Source organism: Eptesicus fuscus, chromosome 17, assembly GCF_027574615.1.
Source record: "Eptesicus fuscus isolate TK198812 chromosome 17, DD_ASM_mEF_20220401, whole genome shotgun sequence".
NCBI lineage: Eukaryota > Metazoa > Chordata > Mammalia > Chiroptera > Vespertilionidae > Eptesicus > Eptesicus fuscus.
In genome coordinates, this window is record NC_072489.1 from 41,950,120 (window position 1) to 41,960,616 (window position 10,497).

A 10,497-nucleotide genomic window follows, 5' to 3' on the forward strand; every position below is an offset into this window, starting at 1 on the left:
CTCAGACACGTGGTTGCAGATAGGAGGTAAAGGAATAGAGGTTGGCTGGCAGTTTACTATGTAGCTGGAGAGCCTGACTCACAGGGGAGACGGCCAGACCCTGCCTCCTCTCCAGAGGCCAGTCACTCAGTGTCCTCTCTGGCCCCCCACCCAGCAGCTAGGAAGAGGTAAGAGACGATAGGTGGCCCGGGAACAGCCGGAGTGCTGGGTCCTTGTCCCCGCTGGCTGGTGTGAGAGCTGGGGACTTCACTGGCCTCTCCCAGATTTGGCCCCTGCATTTTAAGGCAGTCTGAGAAACACCTCCCCAGTTGGAGTGATCTCAAGACTAAACAGCCCCCTCATTTAAAGTGGGACTGGCAGGCAAGAAAGAGAAGGGAAGGCCAGTTCAGTCTGCTCTTGCCTGTGTGTGTAGTGGGGGAAGGGCTGGCCCTGGCCGGGGAGCCCCCCATCTGTGTCCTCAAGGGATGCCCAGGGCCCTGTGGTCCCCTCCGGCTCCTCCGTGATCCTCTGGGGACTGCCACAATAGAAGGAAGCGGAGGCTCTGCAGGATCTGCCTGGAGCGGGGATTTCCACAGGGAGGGTGGCCAAGTCTGCCACCTGGAGCCCCGCAGGTCCGTCAGGGTCCACAGCTGAGGCGGCTGGGGGTTGGGGGCCAGGGAGGTGGGAGAGGTCCCACAGGCTGGAGCAGGGTGCAGAGGAGCGTCCCTGTCACACACCCAAGGTGCTTAGACATTTTTATGAGCAGCTCCCAAGGCAGCGTTAACCCTGGGGTGATGTGGGGGAGAGGGGTCTGGGGCTCAGGAGTGGGGCTGGGTTGTACTAGTGAGATCCCACCTCCAGTACAAGGGAGGGGGGATTCCCCCCATACCAAACACCAGCAGGGCCCAGGGACAAAAAATTAGAAAGCTTCAGAGTGGAGGAGTGAGAAAGGAGGGGGGAAGAAATACAGTAAGGTGGAAGAAGAGAGGCGGGAGTGAAAAAATAAGGAAGAGTGAACCAGGTGGGGAGGAAGGGAGACCTGGTGAGAAAGGAGGCCAGGGAGAGGAGGAGGAGGATGTGGTGAAGGAGAGGGAGCTGGCGGAGGAGGGGCAGTGAGGAAAAGGGGGGAGTGAGGAAGAGATGAGGTGGGGGAGCCAGAGATGGGCCCAGTGAAAGAGGAAGGGGGCACAGGGGAAAGAGACTGGCTGCGAGGGGGAGAGGAGGCACTGTCCGAGGGACCGTTTGGAGTCCGGGACTGTCCGAGGTTCTCTGGGGCCTCTGAGCACCGGGAGCCACCAAAGGTAAGGTCTTTCTCCCAGGTAGGCGGGAGTCCGGAGAGGTCGAGTGGAGTTGGACAACCTTCAGGCAGGTTCAAGGACAGAAGCCCGGCGGCATCTTCTTGGGCTCCTTGCTAGGGTCCGGCTCTCGGCGGCAGCTGGAGAGAGACGCTCCCGGGAGAGGCCCCCGCGCGGACCAAGTGCTTGGGCTGACGCGGCGGAGTGAACCCTGGCAACCGCAGAGTCCCGCCGCCTCAAGGCCCCCATCCTTGATCTCCGACCTGACACCGCGGCGTCTCTGCGCGAGGTGGAGGCTCCCCGTGCTGGCCTGGACCTGGCTCCCCAGGTTTGTCCCGCCTTCTGCCCCAGGAGCTGTGCGCCCAGGTGCCCCGCGGCGCCCCGGGGCCTTGATCTTCCCAAGTCAGGTGCCCAGCCTGTGACGACCAAGGCCAGCAATCCATAGCACCCCCCACCCCCAAAACATCCCCCCGCAGGATCAGGCAAGCTGGGGCTGACGCCAAGGCAGTGGTCACCGTTGGGTGCCCCCCGGAGCTCCAGAGAATCGAGGGCAAAGTGACGGCTGGGTCCCAAGACCCGGTGGTCGCCCGGGGACCAGCAAAGGTCCCGCTGCACCTTGGGAACCGCTCTTCCCCGTCGGGGACCAAAGGCCAGGACTTCCAGGCTGAACGCGGCGAAAATGAGACAAGGTGTTGCTTTCAAGAGACGAGAATGCGGCAACAGTTTCTTTCCCAGGGCGAATGGTCTATTTCGTTCTCACACGCTTTGAAGTTGTTTGCTCTAACTTGACTCGCCCCGGAGATTTGAGAAAAGATTTCTAGGTCCCAGGGCTTGCGGTGGGAAGCAGACGGGGGTTGAGAAGATCCGCTGTAGGAAGAGTCACAAAGAATCTCTGCTTCTCGGGACTTGATGAGCACATTCCCCCGCCTCCCGCCCTCCCAGCTCAGAGATCTGCAGGGAACCCGCAGAGAGCTCTGGTTTTGCGTGAATTTATTCGCCAAAGACTGCAGCTGCAGTTCCGAAGTCAGACTCTATTTGAAAAAGTCTCTAGGCATTGAAGTTTTGCTACAGGAAGTTAAACGCACACTAAAAAGAAGTTAAGGAATGCATCCAGAATTCCAATTTAATCCCCAAGTTAAAACTTCACTGCTCTCGCAAACAGTGCAAATAAAACGTCTGTGTTTAGGCATCCTTTAGGTAGGCGTGTGTTTTTTTGTTCGAAAAAAATATGCATTGATTTTCATCCGACAAAGTTAGCCTTTCTAACTGGTGTGTTTTACTGGCATAATAGAATTTTGTTTTGGTGACAAAAGCTGTATTTACATTGTTATCATAAAATTTTTTGGAGTGGAGCAGATACACGGAGATTTGGACGGTCCTCTCGCCGAGAAATCGAAACTCACTTCCTCAGCAAGGGCCTGTAATTTATGAAGATTTACAGGATTACTGAACCTGGACTGGTTTCCTCCCGGGGAAGGGAAGTGGTGGCTTATTTAGAAAACTCAATTCCAGACACAAAATGGAAAAATATGGCATTTACACAAATACATGCACAACAAGCCAAAATGCTCAAAATGCCATCTCAAAATCGCTTACAAAATTACCAAAATGAGGGAAAATGTCCTCTGTCAGAATTAGAGCAGTTCGGTGCTTTCTGGGACTGACCTACCAAGCTGATGTTTCTTGAAAAGTAGAAAATGTATTCAACCTTCTCACAAAACACTATTGCCTCTAGATTGATCAAAAAATTTTGAATAGCTTCCTAACATCCCTCTACTAAAAATCAAACCAAAATGCATGCACCCATTCACACCACCAACAAAATAACAAAAACCTATTTAGCGCTGCCGCTAAAGAGGAAACTTTTTCCTCTTATTTATTTATTTATTTATTTATGAGCCATTAAAAATAAAATTTCTAGGAGAGCAGTAAAAAAATTTAAAATTCTATGAAAAAAAATTCTTCTGAAATGTTATGTGGTTTTGGTTAGCTGTGAGTTCATCACAGGACGGTTTTTCACGCTTTAATAGAAAAATCACTTCTGACTTTGGTGCTACATTCAGATTAGAAAGCCACAATAACTTTCAACATTTTGTGGATTTGGTTACAGAATTAACTGGTTATTTGAATAGCTCAAAGGTAACAACAAAAACAGTGGCATATATAACTAAAATGATCAATTATCTGCCTATATTTATATGGATATTAATGAGGCAATTTTTGTGTAGACAATAATAACTTATGGGAACACTTGAAAGTTTTCAAAGAAGCATCACATTTTTATTTGAGAATATATTTATTGTAACGGTTAGCACATGACTTTTCTCCAAAAAAAGGTATAATTTTATTTATCTCTTTATGAACCTATATAGCACTTTCCCCTCATAGAATTTGCCATCGTTTTACTGTGATCTTTAATCACATATGGGAGGAAGGGGACTTGCATAACTGTATAATGGGACAGGCTTACACACATAGGCAGACACTACCCTACACTACACTCGATTAAAGTAAAATCAAACGCTTCCATGGATGCAATGATATTTACTTTATCTGACAGTAATTAGCTAAACTGTCTGGAACGAAAAACCTATTATTAGTTGCGCACAGCCCCAGGATTTTAAAGATCCCGGTTCAGACAAGAGAATGCAAATGCCCCAGAACACAACCGTAACTGGATACTCCTTGGAACCAGATTCCACATTCTGATAAGTGACTCCGGGGAACCCAGGGTGGCTGTAAGGTAACTACCGCTCTGGGGTTTTCCTCCTCGGCAGGGGTGCACTCTCTCCAGTCTTGGGGAGGGCTGGCTGCAGGCTGGTACAAAAAGGCAGGCCACTTATTTAGATGAGATTGGCCGGGTGAAGATCCCAGCTGGGGAATTCAATGTCTAGGGAACCAGACCCACCAAAAGCAGGGGAGGGCAGCCAGAGGTGACTGGAGCCCCTGCTTAAGACCAAGATATCAGGTAGAAGACTCCCCCGCCTCCCGTTCCCCTCCCCACCCCTCCCCCGCCCTCGTCGCCACAGATCAGCCCTGCGCAGGGCTGGGTACGAGAAGGGCAAAGGGGAACGGGGCGCAGAAACCGCCCGCTAAGCCCCAGCACCCGGGCTCCCCGCTCCGGATCCTCACCAGCCTTCAGCCCATCGACTCTGAACTCGTCCCCAGGCGGCCCGCTGGGGAGCCACACGGTCAGGGGACGCAGGAGACAACCCACTCAGGCCTGGTCCCAGGGTGTCTGGGTGGGTATTGGAGGCAGCGGGCTGAACGGACCGAGTGGGCCTGCGGGTGGGGAGGAGACAGCCTTCTGCGCGCTCAGGGAGGAGGCAGCCGGAGAGACTCCAGAGGGTGTGTGGGCATACCTTGTTGTTCCCCGCGCCCCGCCGCGGGACCTAAGATGGGGGATCTTAGAGATGGGCTTAGGGAAGGTTTCGGAGCGAAGTGCTGCCGCCGAGAAGCAAGAGAACGTAGCAAGGGAAAATGCAGGCTTCGGTTGGAAATGCGAGAGAGAGTGTCGGTAGCTTTTGCCTTTTTCTGTTTTCTAAATCTTGAAATCGCGTAAGGAAAGCACCCAGAGAAGCGTAAAAAAAAAAAAAAAAATGAGGACAGAGAGGAGCCAAACATTCCCCCGCGAGACGTCTAGCCCTGGAGATGGGGCGGAGGAGCGAAGCTGGAGCGCAGCTTTCTTCCCTTACATTTGCCTGACACCACAACGCACACACTCCAGGGCTCCCAGCCGGCAGTGCCGCGCACTCACCCCCACCTCTTTCTCCATCTTTGCGCCCAAGCATTCTCGATCTGCCGCAAAGCAGGGCGCATCCTCCTTTCAGCAGCACCACGGCCTGGTTTGGAGACGCCGGCCCGCCTGGGGCGTCAATGGTCTGAGAATTCAAAGCTGAAAGGCGCGGGGTGCCCCAGAAGCTGAGGAGCGGTCTTCCCGGCTCAAGGCCCTGCCCACAAAGGGTCCCCCCACAGCCCACCGGCCACTGGCACCTAAGAACTCCCCAGCGCACGTGGCCCGCGCTGCCGCGTCCCAGCTCCCCGAGCTCCCCAGGAGCTGACTCCCCCACCATTTCCGCTCCCTCTTGAACCGCCCCGCCTCTCCCCACCTCCCAACCGGCTGTTCTTTCTCTCCCCAGTCTTGGACACCCACTCCTCCTGCTGTTGCGGGGGAATGGGGAGAGGTGGCGGGGGGGGGGGGTGCATGGCAGCTCTCCACCCTCATTCCCCACTCCCATTCCATGCCTGCCACCGCTCTGGGACTTTGTCCACAGTCCCTGCGCGGTCCACCCCGCTCCTTCCAGCTGAGGCCGGTCTCCCCCAATTCCACCATCTCGACTGCCAAAAAAAAAAAAAAAAAAAGGCTTGGGGCAGCTAAGGCCGGATGGAGCATCAAGGTTGGTCGGGAACAGATCTCTGTTCTTTCAAGGCCAGCGCTATGCAAGGTCTTTCTGCGCGCCGCTTCTCATTGGGTTAGGAGTAAAGGCAGGCAAGCGCCTATTGTGCGGGAAGGTGATCCCTACCAGCGAGGAGTTTCCTGTATCTCAGGAGACCCCACAGATTCGCCCAGAATACACGAAGGGGGCCGCACGAGGGCGCCAGAAGGTGTGTGGGTTGGGAAAATGGGAGGCCTCCAAGGGTCAAGGTCTAGAAACTGGCCCCCAATTTCAATAGGCGGAAAAGACGGTCTCCATGGCGGGTTTTATTTTTCACCTCCCTTCTGAGGACAGCTTCTTCATCAAGACTGTATGAAGCCACCGTGTGCGCAGCGCTCCAGCTTGGTCTCACCAGTGCAGTCAACAGACACTGTTTGACCTCTACTGCAGAACAGCAGTAATTGACATGTATTGGAGCAGGTAACATGTGTGGGGCCTTCCCCTGGCTCCTGGCATGTTTTGCCTCATTTATCCCTGGCAACAACCCTGAAGAAGGTATTATTGTCTCCTTTTTGTAGACAAAGAAACTGAGGCTTAGAAACGCCCAAGGCCACACACTGACTAGGCTAGGATTCAAACCAAGAGTTGTGGGACTACAAAGTTCAGCAGTAACTCCATCGTACTGCCTCTCACATACCTGCTCAGTGCAGTTGCTGCAAGACAAATACAAGGGCAAATGCAACGGGGACCCTGCCTTTTGGGGGGTGGGGTGGGGGGCTCATAGTCTACCTGGGTGGAGCAAGTAGGCAATATAGCGATAGTACTAAGCGGGAAGTCATAAGTGACCGGATGCCCTTGACTAGCACACGCTGCAAGTTCAGGTTCGAGAGAGATGAGCTCCGGCTAGGCTAGGCGACCCGGGGGCACGCTTTCTTGGAGGAGGTGGTATTTGAGCAGAATCTTGGAGAACAGCTTTTGACTCCTGGAGACAAGCGTGCGGAAGGCGTTCCTATGGGAGGGAACAGCTTGAGCAAAAGTCCACGAGGCGGGAACGGACCCGTCGGCTCGTCTACAGATACATAAAACATTCTGCCTCCTTAGGGATCTGGTGCCCGGTATTTACAGGCAAGGAAGCGCTCCTGCCCCGCCGCAGCTGGAAAAAAATCATGCTCCTGGGCCATCCATCCTTCCTAGAGCTGGCGTGCGGGCAGGAAGCCTCCCAGAACGGGCGCTGGCCGGGAAGGGGCGGCCAGAAGGGGCGGGAAGTGGTGATCGGGCACCCGAGGCGGTGCAGACTCACCAGCAGCGACTCAGCCTCGGAGACTCTGCAGGAGTCCTTGTCTATTTCTGGTAGGGTCACTGCTCCCCCCAACACACACAGGGGAAGTGGGGGGCGTGGCCCGCATGAGCTGGAACCAATGGGAACGGAGGCTGCGGCGAGAGCCCCGCCCCTGACGTGACGCACGAGCCTCAGACACAGGCTTCACCAGCGAGGGCCCAGACCCCGCCGTGGCTGTAACAAAACCCAGACTCCCAGGTCCCGGCCAATGGAGCCGATTTAGAGGGGAGCGGGGCCGCGCCTGTCAAAAGCCCCACTCGGCGGCAGCGGTGGGGTTCCAGAAGGAGAGCTGGAGCGCCGCGCTGCCTCCCCGCCCCCGCCGGGATTTATTGAGTATTTGGGCTGGAGAATTAAGTGGCCCCGATGATGTTACCGAGCCCGGTCACTTCCACCCCTTTCTCCGTCAAAGACATTCTGAACCTGGAGCAGCAGCAGCAGCAGCAGCAGCAGCAATTCCACGGCGCTCATTTGCCAGCGGACTTCGAGCGCCACTTCCACTCGGCGCCCTGCATGCTGGCCGCCGCCGCCGACGACGGGACGCAGTTTTCTGACGGCGGGGAAGAAGACGAGGAAGAAGAAGGGGAGAAATTGTCCTATTTGAACTCACTGGCCACGGCCGACGGCCACGGGGATTCTGGGCTCTGTCCGCAGAGCTATGTCCACGCAGTCCTGCGAGACGCGTGCAGCGGGCCTCAGGAACATGAAGAGGAGTCCGAGGTCGTGAGGGACCGGAGCCAAAGTGAGTAGAGGCGGGGGGGGGGGGGGGCGGGGGGGGAGGAAACGCACCCGCACATCTGGAGCAATGGCGGAGCGCCCCCCAAAACCGGCCAGCATGGTTGTCTGCCCCTTTAGCCCTTGGCTGGGGTCATGCCTCGCCCTGGCCAACGACAACCCCGCCAAGGGCAGGTGCCTGGGGTGGAGGGAGAAGGACCAGGTGACCCTGACAACTCCTCCTCCCAGGGAGGGGTCCACGCAGCCCCTACGGGAAGGGAAGGTATTGCTGCCCTAATGGAGATGGGCAACAGGGGCTCAGCCGCTGAGTCCGGGCAAACTCACTGTATTTCTGCTCTTTCCAAGAGCTAAAGGGGCAAGAGCTTGGATCTTTTCCGCATCCCCTCTAGCATGAGGCTAGTTCCCTGATGCCAGAGCAGTGGTCCCTCGTTTCAGAAAAAAAAAAGAAGAAAAAAAAAGATGAGGTTGTGTCCAGCATCCACGGGGCACAGGAAGTTTGCTAGAGACCAGCTGAGTGATTTCCTCATCTCTTTCCTTGGGAGCTCAGCGTCCTCGAACCCACAGCACCCGGCAGAGAGAGACTGCGTGGGAACACGGTCCGTTCCGCAGAGCACTCACACCCCTGAGGCGCCGGCCTTTTTTAAAAAAAGAATTCTTCACGTTTTTGCTTTGTGTCCCAGGCAGTGCTGCTTCCGGCCGAAGGAAAACCGCGCCAGACTTAGTCTAAGGTTCCCGGCGCTCCCATCGGATGGGAGGCGACTTGGGTAGGGAAATCAGATAACTGAGTAAAACCTCCAAGGAAGTGTTTGTTTCGGAGGGGGCGCCGCCGTGGAATCTCTTGCCCCAAGAGGAAATTTGATCTGGCCAAAGCCAAGGCCTACCCTCTGACAGCTCCCCCCCAAGGGCCTAACACCGACGTGACCCTGTCGATATCAGTCAAATTTCCTTTCTCTCTAAGGTAGCACAGGGCATCAGCACACGGACATGCGGCTGTGAGCATGTAGTGCTTGAAGGGCACACATTAGTCCCTGGGCAATGCACGAGCGTTACACTTTCCATCAGAGAGACGTCCGTGCAGCTCTCGCATACCGGCGCCCAAATGCCAGCATGCCTCCCACCTTCAGCTATCTGTGACGGGGTGCAAGGCAAGCGAGTTTGCAAATACTGGAGTTGTTACGTAGTTGCAAACTTGCGTCCTGAAAATAGTCATTAGCGCGCTGAGCCGCGCACAGGTAATGCGGGGTAATCTCCTCCCTCGCAGATGCTCAAGTTCTAAATAAACGCGCACGAACCCCAACTACCCCTCCCGGTGGAACGTGCCTCGGGGGCGTTCTAACTGGACTGGGACGGAGCCACCAACTTTCCAAAAACTCTAGACATCTGCTGCCGCACTCTCCGTGTGCAGCTACCAAAACGCCACCGTGCTCCGGGCTCGGGGTCGGAGCCGCGGTGAGGTCTGGCACGTCTAAGGGGACGCTGATGTGTTTGCTTCTTCCGCAGAGAGCTGCCCGCTGAAGAAGCCTCTGGAGGCGGCGGGAGACTGTAAGGCGGCCGAGGACGGCGAGAGGCCGAAGCCGCGCAGCCGCCGGAAGCCCCGGGTCCTCTTCTCGCAAGCCCAGGTCTTCGAGCTGGAGCGCAGGTTCAAGCAGCAGCGGTACCTGTCGGCGCCGGAGCGCGAGCACCTCGCCAGCAGCCTGAAGCTCACGTCCACGCAGGTGAAGATCTGGTTCCAGAACCGCCGGTACAAGTGCAAGAGGCAGCGGCAGGACAAGTCCCTGGAGCTGGGCGCGCACGCGCCCCCGCCGCCGCCGCGCCGCGTGGCCGTGCCGGTGCTGGTGCGGGACGGTAAGCCGTGCGTCACGCCCGGCGCCCCAGCCTACGGTGCGCCCTACAGCGTGAGCGCGGGCGCCTACTCCTACAACGGCTTCCCCGCCTACGGCTACGGAAATTCGGCCGCGGCCGCCGCCGCCGCCGCTGCCGCCGCCGCCGCCGCCGCGGCCTACAGCGGGAGCTACGGCTGTGCGTACCCCGCGGGCGGCGGCGGCGGCGGCGGAGGGGGCGGCGGGGCCCCTGCGGCGGCCGCGGCCTTGCAGCCCGCCTGCAGCGCGGCCGGAGGCGGCCCCTTTGTGAACGTGAGCAACCTGGGCGGCTTCGGCGGCGGCGGCGGCGGCGCTCAGCCGCTGCATCAGGGGGCGGCGGCCGGGGCAGCTTGCGCGCAGGGAACCTTGCAGGGCATCCGGGCCTGGTAGGGTCAAGGCGGCGGCGGGCGCCCCACCACAGCCGGGCGCCACGGGACTGAGTGCGAGAAAGGCTGGATCCAAGGGCCAACTCCCCTTGTTAAAAAACAAAAACAAAAACAAAACAAAACTCGTCTCTCTAGAGAGCCCCGAGCGCAGCTCACGTCAGGCCTGAGGAAGGGGTCTCAGGGGCGAGGAGGAGGCCCAGGACCGGAGCGGAGACGGTCTCCGAGGCCGGAAGGCCGGCTGGGTGCCGGGGAGGACGATGGCCCCGACCTGGCCCCGCACGGAGTGCGAGAGGCTGGGCCTCTGGCTGCCGCTGGGTTCTCCCGGAGCGAGAAGGCTTCTCTCCCTCGGCCTTCCCGAGGCCTCCTCGGAGCGTTGGCGGAGAAACCCAAAGACACACACACACACACAATGGCATGAAGGAGAGAAAAAATGGGCGTCGTGGCTTGAGAGATCCCCAAGCCCCACGGACCTTTAGCCCCCTTTGCGGGCCCGGAGCGCCACTCGATTTTCCTTGTTCCAACCGCCTGCCC

General features: G+C 57.2%; 1 protein-coding gene across 1 annotated transcript; it reads left to right on the forward strand.

Annotated features, from left to right (window-relative positions):
• Positions 1-7,352: 7,352 nt before the first annotated feature.
• On the forward strand, positions 7,353-10,015 carry NKX2-3 (NK2 homeobox 3). Its single transcript, XM_028149663.2, has 2 exons — positions 7,353-7,728; positions 9,222-10,015. The coding sequence occupies exons 1-2, from the start codon at positions 7,353-7,355 to the stop codon at positions 9,968-9,970; spliced, it is 1,125 nt and encodes a 374-aa protein (XP_028005464.2). The 3' UTR covers positions 9,971-10,015.
• The last annotated feature ends 482 nt before the right edge of the window (positions 10,016-10,497 follow it).

Coding starts and splice junctions, on each gene's coding strand:
- NKX2-3 (XM_028149663.2), top strand. CDS start 7,353: ATGATGTTACCGAGCCCGGTCACTTCCACCCCTTTCTCCGTCAAAGAC. Junction 7,729..9,221: donor CGTGAGGGACCGGAGCCAAA/GTGAGTAGAGGC, acceptor CTTCTTCCGCAG/AGAGCTGCCCGCTGAAGAAG.